The following is a 26,619-nucleotide window of genomic DNA, read 5'->3' on the forward strand; positions in this document are numbered from 1 at the left end:
CCTTATGAAGGCCTGAAAGAGTGAGTAGAATGACGAGGCTATACAGGTCTCAACCTGTGTGTGAACCAATCGATAAAGGCTGCTGGCCTACGGGTTTCGCGCACACCGAGAAAAGTGCATCTTCTTAGTCGCGCTGACTTGAAAATCACTTAAAACGACATTAAGAGTAGCTCTGCTTACGTCTATGGAATCCCTATGTAGACGGTATACAGTGCAGGATTGCCAGTGCACTACAACCTGCAGTTTGTAGCCCTGCGCAGCAGTACGTGGAGTGCTTCAGTTCCACGAATAAACGCCTGTCGGTGGCTTCCAGATTGCTGAAACGCTCCTTCCCTTGCACGGCATGTCTCGATCGAAAACCAGCAGGTGGGGAAATCAACGGCACCGCTCGCATTCCGCCTTCGTCACTCTCTATCAATGCGGCGGTCGTTCCACTCACAGCCGGGTGTCGGGCCATCCTCGTCCTTCATAGGGACCGACGGCCGCATCCTGCTCACACCTACGCGACCGCAGGATGCCGGTGCGGCGTACGGACAGGTGGCGACGCCGTCGTTCGGCTCGTTCCACCGAGACCAGTCACAGCGCTTCAATGCGTCCGGCCTGCACTCAGCCCACAGTAGCCGACGGAGGCCCACTCATAAACTGTCACTACGGGCGCTGGCGGCACTGCGCATGGCGGCCGAGGTGCTGTTCGCTTCTTGTCTCATGGTGGCCGTCGTGACCCGCGCGAGTCTCGTGTCGCTGTATTATTTATTGGTCTTCTGCTACGGCGTGGTGCATTCTTTCCAGTCGCGGGCCATCACACTATTGACCTTGGCCGTGGCCGCCATGGCCTGTGTGTGCCACGGGGTCATCAAGGGCGTGTACGGAGACGACGCCAGCTACGCCGGGGACGGCGTGGCCAGACTCTTTGGGTTCCAGCCCATGAACAATTCTAAGGAGTATTTACAGGGGATAGGAGTGGACGTGTTGGTCCTGGTTTGCAGTGCCATCCACTACTGGTACGTGTTGAGGAGACTGAACTCACGATCCAAGGAACAGGAAGAAGAGGAACGGACCCAGCAACATTTCGACCTGTTTGAGATGGGAGAGCGACTGATGAACGGCAAAGAGCCGAAACGGGACCGCACGAGGTCCATGCTACGAGCTGTGGAGCTGTTTAGTGCCGTGTTTCTCTTTCTTGCCTCGGTGTCTGTTCCGGCCTTCGCTTCGGGGCTGCTGTACCTGGTGCTGCTGGCTCGGCTGATTGGATACACAGTATTTGTCCGCAGGATGACAATACAGGAACTGCTGTCTCGCAAGTCGGGCGTCAAGTTCTCGAGCTACTTCCTTGGACCAGGAGTCACAAAGCTTGTGTTGGCGCTGTCTCTGGGTATCATTGTAGCCTGGTACTGCTTCCACTTGGACCAATTGGCCGACGACGACACTGCACAAACCATCGCCGACTATCTTGGCTTTGCCAACTTTCGTGCTGGCGGAGTGAGGTGGCAGTATTTCTTCTTTGCTGGCTTTCTATTCTTGCTCTTTGTCAGTTGCGCAAAGCTGCACAACCTGCACAGCGAAGCCAAAGGTGCTGAAGCCAGTGGCACAGCGAGTCTCGCGTCAGGTTTCTCACAGAACGGATCCACAGCCGTCGATCTAGGAGCCGTTAACGCTGACGTGGCTCAGTCGCTGCTGGACCAACGCAACCGAGCACCGACAGCGGATATCAAGGAATTGCTGAGCAAGCAGTCGATTGTGGTGCGCGCCTTTGCGAGGGATGGAGGGCTCTTGTTGGGTAGTGCAGCGGCGATCGTGTGGTGTGTGTCGTACCCGTCCTATTTGTCTGCTCCGTTCTTGGGACTGGCGTTCGTGACCATCGCACTGTTTGGCGTGCTGTCGTCATCTCTCTTCATGTGGTTATTGATCGCTTACGGTACACTGCTGGCGCTGGCTGAGTACCTCAGCAACCTCACGATAAACTTCTTGTCCGATGACTATACAACGTACGGACTGCGGGCTTTCGACTACCCGTTTCTCGATATCGGAGCGCACACTTTGTGTCTCGTGTTCATGTCCCTGGCCATCCGAACGCAGTGGCGGTATCAGGATGTTCTTCGTGAGTCCCGCAAGCGTCGCAATACGGCGAAGGTTACCGACGTCGAGGAAGGAAACCAGGGCGATGAACACGAGGAGGACAGAGCAAGCTTCGCGAGCTTTGTGCGACTAGCTAAGATGCGAAGCGTAAGTGTCAACCGTGGTCGAGTTCAGGTATCATACGATTTCTAACGCTTTGTTTTGTTTTATACGTGGCGTACAGCAAATTCAACAAGGCTGGCGCTCGGCTGCTCGTCTGTGGCTCGTGGATGCCAAGCGCGTTATCTTCACTCATCTGGATGCGCTGGTTCTGGCCACGATTCTAAGTAAGTAGGATCTTTGAGGGTTTTGTATGCTGACTAATGCTGTGTATGGTTGTACGTGCAGTTGTTGCGTTAAGCACTCATGTGTCGTTCCTCCAGATCGGATATTTAGTCCTCGCAGCCTTATTGATGCTGTTTTTCGAGAAGAGGAGGCGATTCTGGCGCGTGTTACTGCTGTATGCGCTTGGAGCGTGTTTTGCAGTATTTCTTCGGAATATCGATTGTACAGAGAGCTCCGAGATGGAGTTAATTGGTCTGCAGTGCTACCATCCTGGGCTGTACACGTGGGGATCGTTGTGGCCGACATTGTTTAGCGCGCAGCTTTTGATCATCTTCCAACTGGTGTTCCAGCTTGTCATCTACGTGGCCAACAGCGAAGCGATCGAGGAACGCATGAAAACGAAAGGACACGTTCGACAAAATCCCGTCTTGTTCGTCTCTAGACTGGCTGTTGAGGTCGATAATTGGTTCCGGATCTGCGGAGTTGTGCTCTGCTACACGGCCTTTCTCGTGGTGGCAATACAGTTCGAAAGTGGGCCAACTACACTGAGTACAAATATGGTAGGGGCCTTGCAGCTGGCCATGTTTTTGGTCATTTTCGGGAATCATTTGGGTGGATTTCAATCGGCGCCAAGAACATCTTTGCGACTCAAGTTGCTGTGGTCTCTGGCTCTTCTGATCGAAGTATTGATTCTTGTGGCACGATATGTTTACCAGTTCGATGAGGTGGCTACGTACTTGGAGGAGAACTTGTTCACGGCTTCCTTTATCTCGGCTGCTGACCTAGGACTCGAGTATCACGCTTCGAACCGTGGAATTTCGGATGTGTTCGTGTATTTGCTACCTACGGCGATTATGACGGGCTTGTGCTTCTGGCAGCTTTCGTCCATGATGAAGGACGTCGCGCCGTACGATTTATTCACTGCTGGTCGCAGTCGTGCAGCTGATGGCATTCGCTTTATCATGGAGACTGTGCAGCATTTATTGATCTCGTTCAGTGCGACGGCGCTGGTGATTGTGACGATGTGGGTGGCTCTGGACCAGATCAGCTTCCTGGGGCTGCTGTACATCCTCATTCTGGTGGTGGGTCGAGCGTTGAGTGACTCGTGGAAGCAGCTGTGGTTCCCTCTATTCTGGCTCGCATCGCTCTCCATGCTCATGAAATACCTCATTCAGCTGAGTACTTTCAACACCGAACAGGCTGATGCAGGGGTGCTATTTAAGCCTGGCGATGACAGTGACTGGGTGGGCACAATACGCTTGGAAGAACGTTACGAGGACCGCGAGGGAAAACCCAAACTGTGGGATTTATTGTCGGGAGAGTTTTGGATCATTTTGCTGTGTTCTTTCCAGCGAACGGCGCAGTATTTCGACTCGTCCTCGTCAGCACGACGTCAATTGGAGCTGGAGGAATTAACTGCACGATTCGAGGAGCAATACGCGCTGTATGCTGCGAATAATTTGGATTCTTACCACCCGACGTCCTCCTGCGAAGTCGATGACGACGAAGATGACCTCAAGGACCGAGCTCGAGCTTTCACGTACGATGGCGAGGACATGACTCCTGCTCGGTCGAGAAAACCGCAGCAATCCAGTGGAGAGACAGGTAGCAAACGCGAAGATCACTCCCACTTGTCGTCGATCTCGTCGGATGATAAGGATTTCTTTTCGTGTCTCCGCAGCTTCGGCACCACGTATGCCAGCAAGGCATCTGTCAACGTGGTCATGTTATTGCTGACAGTGTCGTGCTTTGTGCACCAAGACATCATTGCGATGATTTATCTTCTGATTGTGTACAGCATGATGTACGCCTATCCTGCAACCGTGTGTAGCCGCTGGTGGGCTTTGGCGTGGTTACTCTCGTTGGTTATTGTGTTGGAGTACTCGGTTATACTGTGGCTGCCTCCGTTTATGGACGTCGAGATGGAAGAAACTTTCCCATGGCGATCAATATCGGACACTTACGAGAAGTGGCTTATGCTGAGTAATCAGCATAAGTGGGGTCTTATGGCAGATTTCGTGGCACTGTTAAGTGTCTACCTCTTACCGGATTCTGACAGATTTACTGAAGAAGAAGAGGTGATTACAGTCGTTGATGAGTCAGCTCCTGCACTCAAAGTCACTAGCGACAATGGGTTCACAGAAGGCGCTGAAGGCACGAGTAGTAGTCCTTATCCTGTGTCGTCCGGGAAGGGCACCTACAGTTTGCTTATGCGGAAGTACGTGTGGTATTATCTGGAGTTTGTATTCCCAGCAAACTGGTTGCCACTGTTGCTTCTACTCGTCTTCGTGTTCGGAGCCAGACAAGGAGGTGCCGTCTCGATCGCCTACTTGTTGGGGTCTCTAGTCATGTTGTATCGACTGGATGAAGCGCGTGAGCCGTCAAACCCGTGGATTCAGTACTTACGGAAGTGGAACTGGGCTCACTTATTCATGATCACCATCGTCAACGCTCCATACGTCTACGCTGCTCTAAGCAACTGCCTCATTGGGAAGAAAACGGAGAACGACGACAGCTGCATGTCTGTGGCCAATTTCCTCGGCGTGGAAGCGAACAAAGTCCCGTACGGACTCATCGCTCTTTTTGTACTCATTTCCATCCAGTGCGAGATCCTCCTTGCGCCAACGTATCAAACGGTGTTTGCGATCTTAGTGGGCGAACAGAACCGTGCATCGATTCGTCGTGAAGAGATTGTGCGTGACTTTTATCGTCGACGGACAGAGCAGTGGTACAAAATGAAGAAGGACAAGAACGCCGCCATTCAACGTCTCAAGATCATCGTATCGAAACTCGTGCACAAAGTCGAAGAGTTGATGGACATCGCACTAGGATTACACCACAATTTGCCTCCGATGGCGCCGTCCAAGCCTGTCGCAGTCGAAAGATCGCAGAACTCAGCCACGATCTCGTGGAAGAAGCCATCGAACAGCTATCACAAGATCCGCTACTACCGGATTTCGAGACAGCAGTTCCCGTCGTTGACGCTGCTCGGAGACTTCGGAGACATCGTGGAGATCTCGGGTGATCGCTGTGAGGCCAGAATCGAGGGTCTTCGTCCTGGAACCAGCTATCAGTTTAAGGTGTGTGCCGTGTCTCGAATGGGTGAAGGTCCGTTTAGTGTCGCTAGTGATCCAATTGCTACGTATCCGCTGAATCTGGATGGGTCGACGACAGCCGGTTGGATGAAATACCGTCGTGAGAAGCTCCCTGCACCTCGCTTAGGGTTCCTCGTATCGTGGATGAAGGCCAAGTATCTGCATCGATATGTGGTCATTGACTCGAGTCACTTGGTGTTCTACCAAGACGAGGAACGAGCGCTAAAGCATCGCACTCGGAAGCACAGGAAACGGCTTAAAACCTCCTTCAAATGGCGTGATGTTATTTCTCTCAGATTGAGCGACTCCAAGGTGCAGTACGACGACATGTCACCATCTCTGTACTGCTTTGAAGTCGTCGTTCGTCACGCAGGAAGCCGTGGGGATGTCAAGTACGTGTTTCAGTCGGAGTTGTCCAAAGAGTTCAACATGTTTCTCTCTGCGCTGGCCTTTGCCGTGCCTGGAGAAGCTCTGGATGAGAGCATCGTCGAGTGTTTGAAGGAGCGGAATCTGCCAAACCCTCTGGATGTTGCGCCACCGTCTCGCAATACAGACGAAGACGCGAACTTCGACGAGAATAAAAGTGAATGGAGCAGTGTGACGGGCGACGAAAGCACGTTAGGAGACCCAGAAGACGAGGAGTTCGACGACAAGAGCGGCTTCACGTGGCGCGTCCCGTTGTACCGACTGCTGTATAAATTGCAGAACGCTGGCTTTAAGCTCGAGACGCCGCAGTACGAAGAGGACGACATGAACGAGCCGTCTATCGCTGAGATTGGGCAGCTGGTTATCAACGGTGTGCGCAGCAAAAGTGCGAGTATCTGCTGCGTGGCGTTGGTGATCTGCTTCACTGTCCAGGTGCGTTAAATGCTGCTAGTGTCGTTATGTCCTGGATTGATTCTCACTTGTGACTGGTAGGCGGATTTACTCAACATGGTGTACGTGCTCGCTGCGTTTGGGTTTCTGATCGTGGAGAACCCTCGTCCGGCACCGACAGTCTGGACCCATTTGCTCGCTTATGTACGTGCTAGAAATCAAGTTGTTGTGCTGCTAGTTACTAACTCGTAGCTGCTCTACTTTTTACAGACGTGCTGCATCCTTGCGTTGCGCTACGTGTTCCAGCTGTCGATATTCTGCACTGGAATGACAAACCGCGGCTACTTCTATCCGAGCTTCGAGCCGTATTGCACGACAGCGACTGCAGCAGCAACCAACGCGAAATCGATCCAGCCCATGGTGCTGTTCGGGCTGTACAAGTTCGACGGTGTTGCTATTGACGACACCACGTCGGTGTATGATGGTCTCCAGTGGGACTTTTACGTCATGTTGTTCCTCCTGTGGCACGAACGAGAACTGCGCCTCCAAGGCTTCTGGGCTGAAGCGCAGAGTGGGGATATCGACCAGGCCTCGTCTCGGTACAAGTCGGAAGTGATGCGAGGGCTGCGGACGTCGTTCTCCTCCTCTCACGACTCGATCGACGACGCGCTCCTTTACGACGCCCCTGTCCCTGGGAAGAAGCTAGGGGCTGGTCCTTCGTTTACATCTCAACGCAGTAGTCGACACTTGCCGACGATAGACCGAGCTCCGACCAACGGCAGTGTGCTATGTATGGACAACGCAGACATTGTCAACGAAGTGGCAGCTCAGGTATTGCAAGAAATGAAGGAACAAGAGCGGCTAGAAGCGGACAAGAAGGCGGCGGGGGCAGCGATGGCTGCCAATTCGGACGACAATGTGGCGCATTCTCCGTCGTCTCGACGGTCGCTCGAGCACGAAGCGTCTACCGGTAACTTATCGCCTACTTCTCCCAAGGCAGCAAGAGAACACGTCGTCTCGAAGCAAGAGGATATGGACGCAGACCAGTCCGAGATCAGCTTTCACGCACGTGCTAAACAGTCCTGGCTCGAGAAGAAATATCCCAAAGCTCACGCGTATTTCCAGTCTGTCATTTGCAAGCCACCAGCTCAGTGGGACAAAGACATCCAAGTGGCCATCACCGGAGAGAAACCCGGTCGGGATTTCTACACGGCGTCGCTCTCTGTGCTTCTGTTCTCGTCCGTGTACGCTGTGATCTTCTACGAAAAACTGGGTGAGGCTGACTCCAGCAGTACGTCCGTGGCCGATGCAAACAGTCGAGTGTCGTCTTCGTCTCTGTTGTCCGGTTACTTGGTGCTATTGGTGTTGATTGAGCTGATCTTCATCATCTGGGATCGCGTGGCATACGTCACTGCATCGCTTCAGTCCAAAGTGATACTGCAGTACTCGTACATACTGGTGCTGCACATGACGGTGTGGTATTTCCTCCCTAGCAACACCAACATTTACTTCCAGCAACGACCTGCATTGGTAGCCTTCTACCTGTTCCAGTGTGTCTATCTCTGGCTAGGAGCGCTGCAGATTCGCTACGGGTATCCGGCATATCTTGGCAGTCGCTACAACTACACGGAGGAGACGAAAGTGACAGCAGTGAGCGAGATGCTGTTTGGACTGATGATGCAGGCGCCGTTCCTGTTCGAGATGCGTGCGTTGCTGGACTATATGTGCACGACGACGTCGCTGAGTTGGCAGCACTGGGTGCTCTTGGAAGACACAGCGGCGCATTTATTCGGCGTCAAAGGCGACATGAAAGGACGAGTTGAGAATGCAGAGATCCTCCAAGGCAAGAAGCGACAGCCGATGACGACGAAGCTCACGTCTGCCGGTGTAATGTTGCTGTTCCTGCTCATCTGTCTGGTCGGTCCCTTGGCCATGTTCAGCTCTATCAACCCCAGTACAACCGCCAACGATGTGACCCTGACGACCGTCGCGTTCGGTATCGTGGACGAGCAGGAGACGATGAATCAATTGTACTCAAACAGCGACAGCAACAGCCCGTCGTGCAAAGTGGACATGAACACGGAGAGTGCGTCGGTACAATGTGTTGAGTTCGATGTGTTCTCTTACGACGTGTGGGAATTGTCACCGCCGCGTATGGATCTGCTAGTGACACAATTGCAGTCGACCCAGGCGCTAAACTGGACCATCTCGTTCACTTTTACACGACCAGGACCTACAGACGACGAGGTGATCTCGGCCAAATACTCGATCAGAATGAAGGACGAACAGCGGAACGCGTTGATTCCGATGATCAAGCAGACTGTGACGGACGACGATACTTCGACGTTACCCTCTATCCAAATAGACGGTCTGTTCCCTACAGTTGTGCAGCTGACGGCTAGTAGTGGGGTACTACAGCGCTCTACCCAGATGCGATCAGTGGCGATCACAAAGCACGCCTCGGATGGGTCGACGTGGTGGACTATTGAGCCTGTTGTGAGCTCATCTGGCTCAAACTACTGCTCCTCTTCGTACCCGTTCTGCATCGTTGCCGTGTCGGATAGAATCGTGCAAGGTCTGACAACGCTGGGCATCAGCTCGTACGGACTCACTGCTGTGTACATTTTCGTCGTGGTGACAGTGGGCAGCGCCGTCAAGGGATTCTTCCGAGGTAAACTGTACCAAATCCAGTACGAAGAGCTCCCGGATCCTGAGGACGTACTGGAACTTGTGGAAGGGATCTACATTGCCAGACACGAACATTACGTGGGGCATCTCAAGGACGAAGTACGCATTTTCGAAACGCTTGTACGCGTGCTGCGGTCGCCTGAGACGCTGATTAAGGTCACAGGCACGAACGTCATCCACATCCCAACTGCGAAGGAAAAGCTAGACTAGATTGGTGTCGGTATCGAGATAGTTAAATCCTAGAGACTAGAGCTGTCATGTTTATGAATGCCACTCGGCACATTTTTGACTGAGCCATGGTGAGCTCACCATTGTGCATGTTCGTCCGCCAAGAGTTCGGCACCACCACTGGCCAACTTTCCGTCTATAACAGCGTCAAAACTTCGACCAAAACTTCGACCAAAACTGCACCGCTTCAGCGTACTCAACCGAATGGACTCCCGTGTCCTAACCGGGTGCATAGGTGGCATCAGAACGTGGAATGGAGTGCTCACCGGATCAGAGCGAAGCAGCTCTGACTACTGTCGAAGCACTCTACAGAAACTACCCCGATGTCATTGTAGAACAACTCGGACTGCAGAATTGTCTGGATACCGTGATCGGCAATGAGTTGAAGCGTGGTGTATCAGGTGGCGAGCGTCGTCGTGTGACGACTGGCGAGATGGAGTTCGGTATAAAGTACGCCACGTTCATCAGCACGGGTTTCGACAGTGCCGGAAGTGTTCCGAGCTGTTCGACAACATCTTGCCATTGAATGACGACGAGGTGATGTAGAGCACTTTTGAGAGCCTAGATTTCATGTGTCCATCTGACAGTTATGTGGACTGTGCACGGACTAGCATTCAGCTTACCAAGAAAGCTAAAAAACCCACCAGACTCAACACGAGCTAGTGAACAACCAATGGTGCAGTGCTGTTAAACGGCTACCGAGCTGGCTATCCATCGCTGCACCGATTATTGCGAGCAGCAAGACGTTTACTTTGAAAAAGCCACGATCCGTGAAGCAGTCACTTTTAGTGCCTTCCTAGTTGTTCATCTGCATGGGTGTGCTCCTATTCTCCAGGTTCTACCCACCATCCCAGATGACGACAAGTGGCTCTACTACAACGCACCACAGCGATTCTCGTTGTCAATCTTCGGTAACTGCCGACGTAAGATGACGCTATACATGTACAGTCATACCGGTACATCGACGTTGGCACAACACTGGGCTGTCAGCCAGTGGAGAACGCGCCATTGTTCGTTGGTCACACGACGACAAAGCGATACGTAGAGGACATCTACCAGATGAGGTACGACGGCATCTAAAGTCACTTCGGCTGCGTCTTTCATCCTCCTCGTTGTCTCGGCTCACACTTCGATGCACTAGCCATCAAAAGAGAGAAACCAAATAAAACACACTCAAAACCACCCATGTGTACGCGCCACAACGTCGATCTAACTGCATGGCGCTGAGCCATTTCATAAATATTTGGACATGTAAGGTCCATCGATCTCATAGCCCAGTTTGCGGTAGTAGTTGCGAGTGCCGACGCCAGCGATAACCACGAGTTTGTGCGACCCATGCTCTTCGTATGCGATGCGTTCTGCTTCTTCCATTAGCAACGTACCGAAGCCTTGATGTTGAAATTTGGTCGGGTCACGCGCGTGAAGAGGAACCGACGACCCGTACACATGCAGCTCACGTACGATGGAGCACCCCGGAGTAATTTCATCACGGAACGACGCCACACTCGCCTGACGAAGACGCAGTAAGCCGATGAGAATGTTCTGCTGAGGATCTTCGTACGAGAGGAACGTTTCCCAACCACCATTGGCCACATAGTCACGACGCACAAGCTCCACTTGGTCCGGTACACTTTGGTCATGGATGCCCTTGATGCCAACCTCGCGGGTACGCACATCGTTGCAAACAAGTCCAAGGTCTCGCATTCGTGCTAAGGCCAGTTCTCTCAAATTGCCATGCTCAACACCTGACGTCACGAGCGGCATGGGAATGTCTCGTTGGACACGGTACACGCGAGTCCATGGCGGCACCAGAGCGAGCAATCGGGCCATCAGGTCCACCAGGTCTTCAGGCGAGTAGTTCTTGTATGTCCCAGTCTTCCACAGCTCGTACAGTCCCGTTCCACGAATCACAAGTGTCGGATACAACTTGATACCATCACTACGGAAGCGCGGATTCTCAAAGAACTCTCGGAACCCTGCAAGGTCGCGCTCCATGCCCATATTCGGCAGATCCGGCATCAAGTGAGCTACGATCTTAAATCCGCAGTCCTTGGCCAGCTGGAAACAATGCGAGACGGCAGCCACGGTATGACCACGGTTCGTATCGCGCGCCACGTCTTCGTACACGCTCTGGACCCCAATCTCAATGCGTGTACAGCCGTAACGCAGCATGTCGTGCAGGTGCGGCTTGAGACAATAGTCGGGCCTCGTCTCGATCGTAATCGCTGTGCACTTGGTCGAACTCTGCTCCGAGTACCTCACCGCTTCGTCCACACTCGTTGACGAGTGTCCAGACAGAGCATCGTGCAAGCTCCGGATGAAATAATCCCGGTACCGAGAGTCCAGCGACAAGAAGGTGCCTCCCATGACGATAAACTCCACTTTATCTACCGAGTGGCCCAGCCTCTTCAGTTGGGCCACACGGTGTCGCGTTTGCAGAGCGGGATCGTAGCGAGCACGGATAGCTCGCATGCTGGTGGGCTCGTAGCCTGTGTAAGACTGCGTAGAGTACTCAAAGTCCGAGTCGGGCCCCCCCGGACAGTAGACACAGATATTACCGGTCATTGCAATGTGTGGGCATCGATGGGGCTTGCACATTACGGCCTACAGGGACAAGATACAACAATAAGGTCTCTGATCTCTTGTTTTGAAAGCTCCAGCTGAAACAAAACTATTTTTTTTTAACTGAGTATGAGTGCACGTACAACGACAGCAATACCAGACGCGGTGCGCACGGGTTTAGCCTTGAGAAACGGCAGGAGTTTCTCCTTGTAGTCCTCTGGCACGGCAGAGATAATGTCCACAAGTTTGGGCATCGACGGGAGGCGGAACTGCTTAGCCACGTCGTTCTTTAAGCGCGTCATGTTGACAGGCTCTTGATCCTCGTAGGCTGCGATGAGTGCGTCTACGATGCCAGCAATGGCCAGCACGTAGCCGCTCGCGTTGGTGTCACCTGGCATTGCGGATATGGCTCCAACCAGATGATGATTGTGAAGAATAGGAGTCAGATAATAGTATAAGAAAATACTTATAGCTGTATTTCTTAATACAAGAGAAATGTACTAAATAGCACAGTTTTTTTATTATCGTTAACGAAGAACAGTTATGACTACTACGTAGTAATTAATGCTGCTACTTGTTTTATCTTTTAAATTAAACCCCCTATTATAAAAGTTTCGTACTGTAGTAGATCTAGCTTCCAAATTTAAGCCAAGGATTCCCAAATTTAATAATACAAAGTACTACGAAGAAATCCAAAAAAAATACAATAGGGGGTTTCAAAGTTGTCATTAATTAGGATTTTTTTTGGCGGAGATGAGCCTCATTTTTCCAGCTGATATTTTGAGTTCTCATTTTTAGGGGTACGCCGCTAAATGTATAACCTGGTTACTTTCGAATCGAGCAGTTTCGCCGACCACTACTGCGCCAACTCCAGCACACTCTTCAAGCGTCGATACCCCTCAGAGAACTGGCGCAGCTACCGGAAGCGCGAAAGCAAACCAAGCGCGGAAACGTGATTTTGCAACAACGTTTCGAGAATTTAGCGAGAAAAGACTGCATGCTGAATCTAGCTGGCGCCGTGAAGAACTCAAGGAGGCCCGGGCCAGCCGTCTCGCTGCCGAAGCCCGCGCCATCAGAGAGCAGGAAGAGAGACGGGATGAGCGCCAGCTTCGGTTCAGGGATTATAAAAGTTTCGTACTGTAGTAAATCTAGCTTCCAAATCTAAGCCAAGGATTCCCAAATTTAATAAGACAAAGTACTACGAAGAAATCATTAAAAAAAAAACAATCGAAATTAAGATACCGACACGATCTGTACATTAGTATTTCGTAAGCCTAAACATGTATCGATTACCACATTGCGGTATACTGTACTGTACTACCGGTAGCCCCGACTAGAAGCAAGGAAATAGTAGTATATTTTACTAGGTGTTTCATTGACTTAGACTACCGAATACGTAGGCACCAGCTAGTACCGGAATTCCGGGTACGGACCGTGCGAGCGCGGGGGTGGTGGTAGCCGACCATGCCTTCGTAGGCGATGCCACCGACGGCACCACCAAGAATCGGAGCCACGAGCGGAATCCAGAAGTAGTAGTGGTTGAGTGAGAACACGCGCGAGCCGAAGCCGACGGTCCACATCAGAAGGCGCGGGCCCAGGTCGCGAGCGGCATTAATGGCTAGGCCCGTGTTCATGCCGAATGCCATGGCGATGGCGCTGGCGAGTACACCGATGGCGGCAGGAACTGCTTGACGACCAATGGGACGGTTATGCTGGTCTTGCACCGCTAGGAAGCCTACAACCAGAACCGCCGCCGCGAAAAACTCGGTCAGGAAGCACGTGAAGTTGCCCACGTTTGCGAGCGGGTACGTGGCGAAGATGGCGTTGGTGGAAGTACGCTCGGGGTCTACGATGCTGAGCATGGGGCGGTACAGGATGTATACGACCAGTGCGGCGATGTAGGAGGCAAGGAGCTGTGCGAGGAGGTAGAACGGTACTTTTTTCCAAGGCAGCATGCCGAGTGCCGCGACTGCCACGGTCACTGTGGGGTTCAAGTGGCCGCCGGAGACGCCGCCGGCCACGGTGATGCCGAGGAAATCGGCAATGCCCCACGTCAGTGCCACGGTGATGAGGTTCCGGCAGTGCCCGAGCTGAGCGTGATTTGCGCCGTTGCGCCCAGTCCGAAGCTGACCATGATGAAGGTGGCGAAGAACTCAGCCATCAGTTGTCTGGTGAACAGACTCTTGACTTGGAGCGGGACGTTAGCAGTGACGTTGTTGATGGAGCCTACGTCCGTGTCATGGGCGTCCAGGTTGACATAGGCGTCGCCGTTTTTGTCGTTGTAGGCGTCAGCTGACATGGTGAGCGCGTAGTGAATGGCTGTGCTGTTGGTTCAGTGAGCTCTCGGGCTTTCTGCGGAGGAAATTGTGAAGTGAGTGTGGTGGGGCAGTTGGCACTTGCAAAGCCAAAAGCGGCGGGTACATGTATTGCTGTCGCGATCTGGAGCGTCACTGCTTCCTCCTGTGGCTCTGGCCCAGAGTCTGGCTCAGAGTCTGGATGTAGCTTCGTGGCGGTTGCATCGGCACGCAGCACAGGCGAGCATATCGAGCAAAGCAAGCTAAGATCATTGGAATCGCAAGCGCTAAAGGCCTATCCATCGGTGGATGCGTTGAAGTTGTATTTTATGTCACCAACAAGCGATATATTGTTGGACAACAGAACACAATTTTAATACACTACCTGTTATAAAAGCATGTAGCCATTAATACCGGTGCCAAACTGGACCCCAGCAAATGATGTACGAGCGCTTCAAGCTCTTCACTCTCTGCATTTTCTTAGGTGTCGTAGAAAATGCGGACATGCTTCAGTAATGTAAACGTTGGTGATTGCTTTTTTAAATGCTGGTTGATGGCAAGAGCTCTGGTCGAGACGCAAATCTGCCCGATAGAAGCTTACGCCACTGTACCAGTACGGTGCTCAGCACCGTGCGTGTGCGCTTGCGAGTTTTGTTGCGTGTCTTGCCGCGGACGAACTTCGCCCAAAAAGAAATACGTGAAGCGGTACAAATGCACTTTCAAAAAGTGAACAATTCAAGCCCTTACAACCTATTATAGCGTCGTCATCAGGCGCCGAGTAGAAGCTGGTATGTGTTCATAGTGCGACCCGGTCATCATTTAGGCACTGTACCAATGGCACGTCGATGGACATGGGAAACTCCATTGCTGCGTGGCAATGCGTTTGTAAAAGCCGAGTTTGGACTCCGAGACTCTGGGTACGTGCCCTTAGCGAATGTCTCGATCTACAGTATGCTTACTCGAGCATGAAACTCGGTCAATTTTTGCTGACCTTTTGAGGGATATTTCCCACTGCACTAGGCTGCCATGCGTTGTCCCAATACTCCACACTAATGATCCTACTTCACCACCGAAATATAATCAGTTGCGCCTCGTCTCTTTGAAAAACACTGTACAGTACATGTACATCAACGGCTGTACCGGTAGACACGCAGCGAAGTGCCCGCTGGAATAAAAAGCTTTAGCCTCCGGGCGTCCACGATTTCATCATGGAGCTGCTGGCAGCGTCGCATCCAGCAGCCAACTGCCTTAACTCTACTGACGTCGACTCTTGCTTCGAGCTATATGTACCGTGACATTGCACTTTTGAAAAAGTAAGTGCATTGCTTCAGCTACATAAAATACAACTTCAACGCATCCACCGATGGATAGGCCTTTAGCGCTTGCGATTCCAATGATCTTAGCTTGCTTTGCTCGATATGCTCGCTTGTGTTGCGTGCCGATGCGACCGCCACGAAGCTACATCCAGACTCTGAGCCAGACTCTGGGCCAGAGCCACAGGAGGAAGCAGTGACGCTCCAGATCGCGACAGCAATACATGTACCGCCGCTTTTGGCTTTGCAAGTGCCAACTGCCCCACCACACTCACTTCACAATTTCCTCCGCAGAAAGCCCGAGAGCTCACTGAACCAACAGCACAGCCATTCACTACGCGCTCACCATGTCAGCTGACGCCTACAACGACAAAAACGGCGACGCCTATGTCAACCTGGACGCCCATGACACGGACGTAGGCTCCATCAACAACGTCACTGCTAACGTCCCGCTCCAAGTCAAGAGTCTGTTCACCAGACAGCTGATGGCTGAGTTCTTCGCCACCTTCATCATGGTCAGCTTCGGACTGGGCGCAACGGCGCAAATCACGCTCAGCTCGGGCACTGCCGGAACCTTCATCACCGTGGCACTGACGTGGGGCATTGCCTATTTCCTCGGCATCACCGTGGCCGGCGGCGTCTCCGGCGGCCACTTGAACCCCACAGTGACCGTGGCAGTTGCGGCACTCGGCATGCTGCCTTGGAAAAAAGTACCGTTCTACCTCCTCGCACAGCTCCTTGCCTCCTACATCGCCGCACTGGTCGTATACATCCTGTACCGCCCCATGCTCAGCATCGTAGACCCCGAGCGTACTTCCACCAACGCCATCTTCGCCACGTACCCGCTCGCAAACGTGGGCAACTTCACGTGCTTCCTGACCGAGTTTTTCGCGGCGGCGGTTCTGGTTGTAGGCTTCCTAGCGGTGCAAGACCAGCATAACCGTCCCATTGGTCGTCAAGCAGTTCCTGCCGCCATCGGTGTACTCGTCAGCGCCATCGCCATGGCATTCGGCATGAACACGGGCCTAGCCATTAATGCCGCTCGCGACCTGGGCCCGCGCCTTCTGATGTGGACCGTCGGCTTCGGCTCGCGCGTGTTCTCACTCAACCACTACTACTTCTGGATTCCGCTCGTGGCTCCGATTCTTGGTGGTGCCGTCGGTGGCATCGCCTACGAAGGCATGGTCGGCTACCACCACCCCACGCGCTCGCACGGTCCGTACCCGGAATTCCGGTACTAAGTTAGCTGTCTTCTTTACGTGCCTGGGTTTTCGGTAGTTCAAGGCAGCAGTTAAAAACATACTTCGTACTACGCAGTACTGTAGTAGTGTTTTCTTGGTAAAGTGAGATGGAATCCCTACCTCTTTGAATGAACTTACCGGTTGCGTACCAGCTTCCGGTTCAGCGACGGCTCTTACAAATGACCTAGGTTTATATTTTTTAGTTAAGGCAAGGAAGGGCTCGCCAAAGCAATCAATAACAGTTGGACACACACCGTGGTTTGTAATCATTTATGCTGCGTTTCTGTAGATCCGAATAAAGCGTCGACCATCAGCCGTAACGAGTCGTTGCCAACGACTCCTGCAAGCTTTACTTCTTTTTCTTAGTTTCGTTGGTGCTTCCACGTTCCGGCAATAATTCTCGGTTCAAACTCTGCAGTTCTTCCACCGTTTCCTTCACGCAAAAACATTGTTGTTAGACTTCCGCGGGAAATGTTTGCTACCTTCGCACAAACATGCAAGCTCACCATATTCTTTTCCAGCATGTGGACGAGAACGCGTTGGTGGTGTTTCTCCAGGTCCACGTAAAACACCTTCTTAATGGAAACCATGGTGAAAACGAGAATCGGGAAGAACCGGTGACCCCACAGCAGAAACTCGCGCGGTGTTGTGAACGGGGAGATTTCTTTGATCACCGGGTCGTAGCGGGTCAACCGGACAGTGATTTCAAGAGCCATTAGCTACATGTCAATTCAAGGTACGCAAGTTAGAGCTCCACCATGGCAATGAGCTGATGCACGCACATACAGCAACAAGAGCCACAAACGAGAATTTGCTGGCCGCCTGCGTCGCCTTGGGTGTCGTGACGGCGTAACTGCTCGGACAAGGCAAAGAAAAAACGTGCTGGAGGTCAGGTTCCACAAGATATGGCTTTCCAACGCCTGTCGAGTAGCGTGTGCACCCCCGACACTGCTCTCACGTACATGATGGCGATCCACAGACAATAGAAAAGTCCGACGTTTACTTGTGTTTCGTACAGTGACATCTCCTCGTGGCCAGGCCCCCAGAAGTCGTACAGATAGCGCGATTTCTCGCTGTAGATGTTCTGGTTTGCGGCAACCCGCAGCAACAAAGACACAGTGTTAACCTTAGATTACGCTCCGGAGCCCTCGAAGCTTGGACAAAAAAAAGATTATCGGCTGCGAGCCAACGTACGTCATAGGCAGAGTCAAGCGTTCGCCAGGCCTCAGGCGACATCGTACCTGCCTGGTAGTGCTTCCTGAAGAAGGCATACTTCTGAGCCCACTGGTACATTGTCTCCACACGACTCATCTGAAAGCGACAATTGCAGTCACAGGGTAGCAATTAAGTACCCATTCGTGACAAGTATCACTGTGTGAAAGTACTGGCATTGAACGTACCGACAGCAGCTTGTAAACGTTCTTCTCTTCGGGCCAGTACCACTACAATAGTCGTCAATAATGGCATGTAAGCGTATCAACCAGTGAGTTTAAAATAATTGAGTAAAGTAATGCTCGAACCATGGGCAAGCACACAGCGAGTGTAGGCACAGCCAGCGACACGATGTAAACCTGCAAGGGTGACGTCTTCTTGCCACGGTACAGCAGCAAAGTAGACGCCAGCGCAGTCAGCGGTGCAATAACTAGAAGCGCGTAGGCGGAAGCATGCGAGTCGCGCAGCGCGTCCGGGTACAGCCTAAAGAGCTCTGGTGTCGCGGCGGCCATCAGCAACGATGATAATGCGAAATGATGGGCATCGTGCGCCACGTACCGGGCATAATATGTATACATGTATTAATACATGTATTATACGTACGCTAATGATATGTGGCATACACGAGGTGATGCACCGTCATTCTTAGTGCAACATGAACCTCAGCAGTTGAAGCAACTTTATTTTAAAGGGGGAGTGGGCAGCTCATTTCCGTTGCGAAGGACGAGCGAGCATCATGGCCGAGCCTAAGCAACGCACCGTGACGGGCGTATTCTTCTACGTGCCCAACCTCATCGGCTACACGCGTGTCGTACTGTCGCTTTACAGTTTGGCGGTGGCACTGACGGACTACAAGACCAGCGTGTTGTGTTACGCCCTGAGCTTTACTTGCGACTACTTCGACGGCTTCTTCGCGCGCCTCTGCGACCAATGTACGATGGATCTAACTATTTGGTAGAACATAGAATGATTCGTCTCTTGACTCGCATCGTATTGCTCTAGGCTCGACGTTCGGCGCTGTGCTGGACATGGTGACGGATCGCTGTTCGACCGCTGGGCTGCTCGTGGTGCTGTCGCACCTGTACCCGCAGTACATGATAGTGTTTATGTATCTGCTGATCCTCGACTTCTCTAGCCACTGGTATCACATGTATTCGAGTCGCGGCCACCACAAAGTGGTAGCGGCCGAGCGCAACTTCCTACTTCGATTTTACTACGGCTGCTATCCGTTCTTCGGCTTCTGCTGCGTGGGTGCCGAGCTGTTCTACATTCTTCTCTACGTGCTTCACTTCGACCCCACACTGCTGATTCCATTCATCAACGTCCCCGTCATGCAGGTGCGCTGCTGCTCTTACGTTGTTGTTTGTTGCAAGCTCGCTGACTCTGCTTTTGTTCGTCTTGTTGTGTGTCAATCGCTTTAGCTGTGCTACTACGTGTGCCTGCCCGCCTGCGTGTGCAAGAACATCACGAACGTGGCGCAGCTGTGCAGTGCCGCACATTCAGTTGCGTCTGAGGACGTGGCGCTCGCCAACAAGGCCAAGTAGGGAGCTGACATCCATAAGCAGTAGAGAACCAAGCGGAGCAGAAGTTTGCGCACGAGTAGTCAAGTCGTCTTTGCCCCATGAGTGTATGCAGCAGGTAGGAGGAAGTCTGTAAGTAAGAGAAATATGAGGCAAATATGCAAAAAAAACATCAAAGATATCGCGAAATTCTCAGCTATTCCTTCCGCTCTGGTTCATACTCGCGCGGATACAAGATATCATAATGTCCCGGTCTATACAGCAGCGTGATCGATACCGGTTCTTGCTGCTTGGTCGCCTCCCTTGTGGGTGAGCACACGTAGCTCTGCAGATCCTCGCCGGGTCCGGCACTTCCATCTAGATACTCGATCTTTACGCCGACTTGGAGCGCCTCCGTCAATGCCGCAATCTGCGGCTGGTCGCACTCCTTCCCCATGGGCTCCACCTGACAAGCAGCAACTCGTCAGCCTCTTCCCTACTCGATAGCACAGTAATCGAAACACAGTCATCTCACCTCTGCAGCACAGAACTGTGCCACCGTTTGACCTGGATACAGGCCGTCAATAAATGGCTGGAAGGTCTCTGCGTTCTTCTTCATGTAGCCAGCAGTGAGTAGTCTCATGTACCAGACCAGGTACTCAGACTCTCCTCCTTCTGTCTGAAAATCCTGTACCAGCTCCGCGTGGGAGCGTGTCTCCATGGCTGCCAAATAGTCCACGAACGTCTCCCAAAAGGCGTCGATGGCTACGTCGCTATATCCGATAGCGACCAGCTCACTTTTGCTCGTTTGAATTTTCTCCTGGATGCGACTACGTAGCGCCGCATTGGTGTCCTCGCCTCCAGCGCCTCCAGACGAAAGCAGCCGCTCACACAGCGCGAAAATGAACCCCCGAAAGAAGCAGTTGCCGTCTCCGCGCACGCGACGAAGTGCCTCGTAACGCGCGTTCAGCGACTCGATGCCGTGCATGAAGTTAACGTTCGCATTCCCCACGTACTCGGCCTTGAGGCACAGAACCGACATGCGGTCTGACAGCAGCGGGCCCACCGGCCAATCCGGTTCCGTCGGTTCAGGCTCAGTGTCCATGCTAAACTGATACTCTACGGTATCTCCCGACGCGTCTTTCGATCGAAACCCTAGGTCTGAAGGTATTGGACAAAGCAGTTGCGAAATACTTGAGGTATTTAATTTTGTATCTCTATAGATAAATCCTATAGTAAAATACCTCTAGCAACCAATTCTTTTCGCCAACTCACCAGTCTCTGATCGACAGCGAGCACTCGCAGGCGCCCCCCCCGTAGAGATTGTTTCGAAGCGTCTAAACGGACGAGTACACGCGTGATGATATTGCGAATTCTCAAGAAATTCATCAAGTGGTGACAGACATTATCACAGACCACGCCGCTGCGCGCCCTTCCAACACCGTTAAGCAGTACGCTCCAAAACAAGCCGAGTTTAAAACGTGGTGTGCAGGTAAAAAGTATTTGAATGGCTGTATTGTCACTGAAGGGAAACTAGTTACGTTTTTGAAGACGCACGTTATTCCTCGTGGTAACAAGCGCCAGAAAACCAAAGCTGGTGATGCTAAAGCTCTCAGTTTAGCTGGCGTTGAAGCTTATGCCAAAGCTGTCATAGATCTGTACAAGTTGCAGCAGGCTCTACTTCTAAATAGCCATCCACATCCACGTGGGAAGACCTATCACGACCTTTTCGACACGCTGAAGCGGCCGGAAACTGAGCGCAAGCGAAAAAAGTACGCAGATCGAGCGCTGGGTACCGTTCTTGATGGATATAATGTCGAAGACATGGTTCAACTCACTGACTATTGGTTGTCTCAAAACGACGGTGTTTCTTTGCGTGATCGTGTGGATTTCTGTTTTGGGGCATGCACTTCTTGCACGGGGCGAGAGTCGCCGCTTTAGTTAATTCCCTGATACGTTGACACTGGGGCTACCGGATGAAGGATCGCAAACATGCACGCCACTTGTGATCATCATGAATCGAGGCAAAACTAATCAGCATGGTCGCATCGAGTACTGGGCAGCCATGCGATGTAAGAACGTGAATGTGTGCCCATTGAATGCTGTAGCGCTCCATCTTTTTTGGCGCTGGCAAATTGATTGTGAGCCATTTCCCGATTTTACATGCCGCGAAAGGTGGTACGATATTCACCTCATTAATGGTGGTGACAGAACGAAGGAGATTTCGTACAACACCCAGTTAAATCGTATCAAGCGAGCTTTCGCAGCGTGCGGGATCGATTCAACCGTTTGGACACATGCTAATCGAGGATCGGGGGCGAAATTGGCGGAAACATTTGGTGCTAGTGAAGAACAAATTCGGCGTCTTGGGAGGTGGAATGCAGCGCGGATGGAAGGATGCTATCTTACATCCCTACCTAAAAAGGCTATGCGAGCCTTGGCTGGATATCCGACAAAGGGTGGCGGCTACTGGCTGCAGCGAGGTTCTGCTACTCCAAGCTCTGAGCTACAACAATTGGTTTACCCTGAGGTTGAGGCCGCAGCTAAACAACTGGCTCAAAGCTCGACGCGTGAAATTGCTGGAGCTGCCTTCATTCAAATGCTCCGTCACATGCGAGTGGTCTTTCTCCAAGACTCTGTGGTGCTGCGGCGGCAGTATCCCAATCATCAATTGCGGAAGCACAGTTTGTTTTCCACTGCAGAGTACGCATCTCTGATCAGGAACTCTATTCGTTGATACCAGCGATTACACAGCCGGAAACAAAATCGCTTGCAGTTGTAGTGCCTCAAATTGCGGACGTGCTGAAGAACGGAATGGAATCTCTACACGGCAAGCTGGATGCACTAGCAGCGGGGATAGATACACTAAAGGCTCTCTCAAACAAACGGCTTGTACTCAGCTGGGAAGACAGCACCTCAGGTCATGATCCGCTGCAGTCAGCAGTAACGCAGCCGCCCTTTACATCATGTGCAATTCCGCGGCCACTTCAACCTCGTAATCCAAAGATGAGCAGATCAATCTCGACGGTTGTGGACTTGTGGAAAGAGTACTCTGTGGGGCTTGCAGGAAACATGTCAATTTCGGAGGCAAATGAGAAGCTCGGGTCTATATGGCGGAAAGACCCGACAGAAGCTCGCTTCTATCTCCGGCGCAGAAAATACTATGATGCCATCGCAGAGACAGCAACTACGCATAACATTTCTCCAAACGAGGCGGCGGAAAAACTTGAGTTGGCGCGGAAGGGTGACAATTTGTCCCTTAACGCATTTAGCAAGAGGCTAGATACCTACACAATTTAGTTGTAATGGTACGTGACTTATACATCGACTGTTCAATCTGTTCTGAACACAAATAAAAAAGATTGACCGGTCAGTTTAATGTGAAAATGGTGCTGTTGATAATAAACTGACTGGCCAATTTATTTAGAGCGTGCTTAAAACAACAGATTAGTCTGTTTTGAACTGATTGACCCGTCAGTCTATTCTAGTAACCGATATATTCAGAGTAGACTGAGGGGTCAGACTATTCTAAATAGTCTGAAAGGTCAGTCTATTCTGCTCATCAATATAGTCAGAATAGACTGACCAGTCAGACTATTTTGAACTTCGACAAGACTAAAACAGACTGACTGGTCTGACTATTCTAAATAAATTGATCGGTCAGTCTATTCTGAATAAACGTATATTAAAATAAATTGACTGGTCAATCTATTCTGCATATTCGTTCAGATTGGTGTGACCACTCATTGTTCTCACTCTCGTTTAGGCAAAATCAATCCCCAAGCAGTGATTCGCGATGGCGCGTACTGAGACTCCCATTCGAGAGCGGATAGCAAAACTTAAAACATGGCGAGATCACTCCGATTGGAGCGCAGGCAAAGCCGCTAAGGAGCTAAATGTGCTGAAGCCGACGCTTCTATCATGAAAGAAAACATATTGGCATAAACTCGATACTTATGAGCCTGGGGACGCCAAGCGCGAAAAGGGAGGCGGGCGTAAGCACAGGATGGAAACGTACGAATGGGCAGTTATTGAGTATTGTGATACCTGCGCTCGCGAAGATGGAAAGGTGAAGAGGGAAGATGTGTTTGACTACTGTAGCAGAATAGAGCAGTTTGCTCTTAAAACAGACAGTGCGCAGAGTTCATGGGTCTCGCGAATCCTAGTACGCTACTACAAGCGAGCTGGTCCAAGTATCCAGCGAAGTACAGAGGATGCGTCTTCCGAGGGAGCTACAAACAATGGAGTCGCTAACGTGGCATCGGTCGAGGCGCCTGTGGGGCCTGTGGGGGATCAGAATGATGCTGGCACTGTAAAGGGTGATGATGACACTATAGAGGGTGACACTGCCGTTGTAGAGGAATGTGGTGTAGCAAGCGGCGGAGGTACTGTAATTCAGGAACGCTATAGTGTGGGGAGGCAGATAATAACCGGAAGTACTGCAGTGGAAACTACCGTGCTGCAGGATGTGACTGCATCGAGCAACAAGACAAACTCTGAGACCAGTATTGACCACATTCAAAAAATTACAATAGCGGAGCTTGACCAAGATGGGGATATCCTCATGGTTTATGGTGGTAATGCGCCTGTCTCATTTGAGAGCAGCTCACGCAGCGCCGAGCAATTCGTCGGCAATTATGAACTTCGGCCGCGGACAGACCAAAATATACCCATGGTGCGGCTCTCTGGCTCTGGCCGCGCAAACCCATCCCTTAACACGTCGGAAGCGCGCTTAGCGGGGGTGGTTGACCCTGCTCCTGTCGCAATTCCCCTATTTGCGGATGATTTGGAGAGCTTATTAATAAAGGAAGGCAACATGGTAGCAAATGCGGCTGCCGACTTTTGCATTGCAGCGTATTTTGAAAAAGATAGGCTTGTGTATTCGGGCACGTCAGCAATTTTTTCGGAGATTAATTTCGCGTATATTGGTCGAATGGCTACAGAACGGAGTGCTGATGAAATAACCCGGCAAGCTAATTGGATTTCGCACACGTACGTGATCCTTCCGGTTGTGATGGGCGACCACTGGAGCTTTGTGGTAGTTGAGCGCCCCCTTTCCAGCGAAAGCACCGTCATATACCACGTGAATTCAGTGCGGGGTGGTCATGAACCCAGACTTTATTTTTGCTGTGATTGAATGGTTTCTAGCTAAGGCCATAGCATCTGATACCAGCGCACTACTGCAACAACCACATACAACTACGTCACGAAGCCTCATCAGGCTAACGTTGTCGACTGTGCAGTGTACGCACTCCACTACATGCATGCCGTAATGAAGTTTATTATCAAGCATCGTCTAGAATCGTTTCTCGAGCACATGCCGTCGCTGACGACGAGCACATTCAACGTAAAGAAGTCTTCGGCTTCGCGAGCCAAAATCCTCTCGACACTAACGAGCTTGCAAGCGCAATAATCATCACGAAGTGAATGTTGTAGTTCTTATGCTTTAATACATGTTCTTGCGTTACATTCTTTCCAGCACGCAAATATTAGAATGGAATGCCCGACACTGTCAATAAGATAGAAAAAATAGGAGAAACACACGTCCATCGCTGGGATAACACACACGAGGCTGGGCGACGTGGGTGCCATAGCCGCGGCGCCAACTAAGGTGAGCGGGTGCGAGGCGGGTCCAGCGCTGAGCTCACCAGCGAGCCGAGCACTACACTTTCCAGAACATTCTATCTCCATATTGCGAGCGCAGCGAACCGCGGGGGCGCCCAGCCAAGCGAAGCGCGGCTGGTCCGTTTTCTGCTGTGACCTCTAATCGTCGATTATGTCTTATTGCGACACTCAGAAGGTCAAAAGTATACAGAAGTCAAGTCAAATGATTTGCTGTGTGCTGAAACAGTAAATACATGTGTTTGGCATGTTCTGTCAAGAAGATATAGCCGTGTCGTGACCTCTCAGTCCGTATATAAGTGGGGTCGCGGGCGTCTGAAATATTACGATTCTTGTATCAGACGCGGTCAGACACCACCTGTGAGATACCCCCTCGGTATTACATCGCCATGACTAATTATTGGAGCATGGAAATTTAGTTTTAAAAAACGCGCCTGTTGGAGGCCATGATTATATACATGGATAAGTACAGGATTCCAATCATGGGTCTGTCCATGATTGAAAGTAAAATAAAATCCCCGATTCGCCTATTTCCGAAATGTATAAATTCGGATTTTCCTCATTCGCGTTTCTAGCGCTTCCCGATAAGATAACGCGTAACGTCGGCGGAAGCGATGTAAGCGCCCGGAGCGCGCGTGAAGGCAACAGGGATCTCTCTCTCAAGGTCCGTACATTAAAGCTGCCAACGCTGTTGCTAACAGCCTCAAGATTGGCGGACCTACCAAGTACGACGTGATCCCTCAAAACAATCCCATCCAGTTTGACGGTTTCAGCTGCGGCGTTTACGTCTGCTGGGTGTTCATTAGGCAAGTCTCTACTGGACACCCCGTGGATATTAGCGTTGCGTCTCTCACGAAGCGTCGTTTCGAGCTTTTCTACTACTGTACATGCTGAAAGGTCATCTGCTGCCCATACAGCCATCGGTCAGTGCTGAACAAGATGACACGGAGGAAAAGCGCCCTGCTGTTGCTCAACATGAAGATATGCAGCAAACCGACGAAGAAGAACAAGTGGAGCCAACGCAGAAACAAGAATTTGCACAAACGCGGTCTAAATGTAGTTTGTCTGGATGGTTGCCTTTCAAGACCTGCAAAAACCCAAATACATGTCATTTCAACTTTGACCCTGCAGAATAAAGAGCGATCTTAGTAAACTGAAGCACAGGAATGGTGAGCTTGAGCCTGTCGTGCACGAAACTCAATGCGATCGACGAGATAAAAGCCTTTAAGAGATCTTTCCAGGATTTATCCAGGGAAATTCCAGTATTAATCCTGTAAAAAGCTACTAACATTACTGTACGTATTTTCAAAACATGATTTAATCCTGAAACGGAAATTATTTATCCTGGAAGAAGGACAGCCACACGTTAGGTATCTTTCTCGTCCTCAACGAATCTTCCCGTATCTTCCCCATATGGCTACTCAAATAAGATAGGTTTTGACGTCCAGGATTAATCCTGACGCAGCGGTGCTCCGATGATCAAAGCCAACAGCATATTAATAAAGGTAGAGATATTTGTTATCGGGTATTGTACAAATCTACATTTATGCCTAACTTGTATGTGAAATGGTACGATACAGCTACTGCTTCAGATGCCGACAGCTTGGTTAGCAGCGCTAACAGTAGGGCGGTGCCGGTGACTTTGCTGT

General features: G+C 51.3%; 8 protein-coding genes across 8 annotated transcripts; 4 read left to right on the forward strand and 4 right to left on the reverse strand.

The window, feature by feature from the left end:
- Positions 1-417: 417 nt before the first annotated feature.
- Positions 418-9,209, forward strand: PITG_01097 (uncharacterized protein; the record flags this gene model as incomplete). Its single annotated transcript, XM_002909570.1, has 8 exons — positions 418-1,570; positions 1,643-2,229; positions 2,300-2,402; positions 2,464-3,940; positions 4,010-6,353; positions 6,414-6,515; positions 6,582-7,246; positions 7,316-9,209. The coding sequence occupies 8 exons, from the start codon at positions 418-420 to the stop codon at positions 9,207-9,209; spliced, it is 8,325 nt and encodes a 2,774-aa protein (XP_002909616.1).
- Positions 9,210-9,480: 271 nt separating this feature from the next.
- On the forward strand, positions 9,481-9,753 carry PITG_01098 (ATP-binding Cassette (ABC) superfamily; the record flags this gene model as incomplete). The annotated part of the gene is made up of 1 exon (XM_002909571.1): positions 9,481-9,753. One exon carries the CDS (start codon positions 9,481-9,483, stop codon positions 9,751-9,753), a length of 273 nt encoding a protein of 90 aa, XP_002909617.1.
- Positions 9,754-10,460: 707 nt separating this feature from the next.
- PITG_01099 (elongator complex protein 3) lies at positions 10,461-12,187 on the reverse strand (the record flags this gene model as incomplete). Its single annotated transcript, XM_002909572.1, has 2 exons — positions 10,461-11,831; positions 11,933-12,187. 2 exons carry the CDS (start codon positions 12,185-12,187, stop codon positions 10,461-10,463), a joined length of 1,626 nt encoding a protein of 541 aa, XP_002909618.1.
- Positions 12,188-13,174: 987 nt separating this feature from the next.
- Positions 13,175-15,381, reverse strand: PITG_01100 (aquaporin, putative; the record flags this gene model as incomplete). The annotated part of the gene is made up of 6 exons (XM_002909573.1): positions 13,175-13,915; positions 14,020-14,113; positions 14,685-14,799; positions 14,916-15,027; positions 15,224-15,248; positions 15,374-15,381. 6 exons carry the CDS (start codon positions 15,379-15,381, stop codon positions 13,175-13,177), a joined length of 1,095 nt encoding a protein of 364 aa, XP_002909619.1.
- A 362-nt stretch (positions 15,382-15,743) lies between these two features.
- PITG_01101 (aquaporin, putative) lies at positions 15,744-16,637 on the forward strand (the record flags this gene model as incomplete). The annotated part of the gene is made up of 1 exon (XM_002909574.1): positions 15,744-16,637. The coding sequence occupies one exon, from the start codon at positions 15,744-15,746 to the stop codon at positions 16,635-16,637; it is 894 nt and encodes a 297-aa protein (XP_002909620.1).
- A 349-nt stretch (positions 16,638-16,986) lies between these two features.
- Positions 16,987-18,160, reverse strand: PITG_01102 (uncharacterized protein; the record flags this gene model as incomplete). Its single annotated transcript, XM_002909575.1, has 7 exons — positions 16,987-17,070; positions 17,144-17,356; positions 17,424-17,490; positions 17,600-17,721; positions 17,832-17,948; positions 18,038-18,079; positions 18,158-18,160. 7 exons carry the CDS (start codon positions 18,158-18,160, stop codon positions 16,987-16,989), a joined length of 648 nt encoding a protein of 215 aa, XP_002909621.1.
- A 412-nt stretch (positions 18,161-18,572) lies between these two features.
- Positions 18,573-19,558, forward strand: PITG_01103 (phosphatidylinositol synthase (PIS); the record flags this gene model as incomplete). Its single annotated transcript, XM_002909576.1, has 3 exons — positions 18,573-18,781; positions 18,852-19,186; positions 19,271-19,558. The coding sequence occupies 3 exons, from the start codon at positions 18,586-18,588 to the stop codon at positions 19,391-19,393; spliced, it is 654 nt and encodes a 217-aa protein (XP_002909622.1).
- Positions 19,559-19,726: 168 nt separating this feature from the next.
- On the reverse strand, positions 19,727-20,453 carry PITG_01104 (ubiquitin thioesterase otubain; the record flags this gene model as incomplete). The annotated part of the gene is made up of 3 exons (XM_002909577.1): positions 19,727-19,739; positions 19,795-19,814; positions 19,884-20,453. 3 exons carry the CDS (start codon positions 20,451-20,453, stop codon positions 19,727-19,729), a joined length of 603 nt encoding a protein of 200 aa, XP_002909623.1.
- Positions 20,454-26,619: the final 6,166 nt, after the last annotated feature.

The sequence above is a fragment of the Phytophthora infestans genome, genomic scaffold (assembly GCF_000142945.1).
Source record: "Phytophthora infestans T30-4 supercont1.1 genomic scaffold, whole genome shotgun sequence".
Taxonomy (NCBI): Eukaryota; Oomycota; class Peronosporomycetes; order Peronosporales; family Peronosporaceae; genus Phytophthora; species Phytophthora infestans.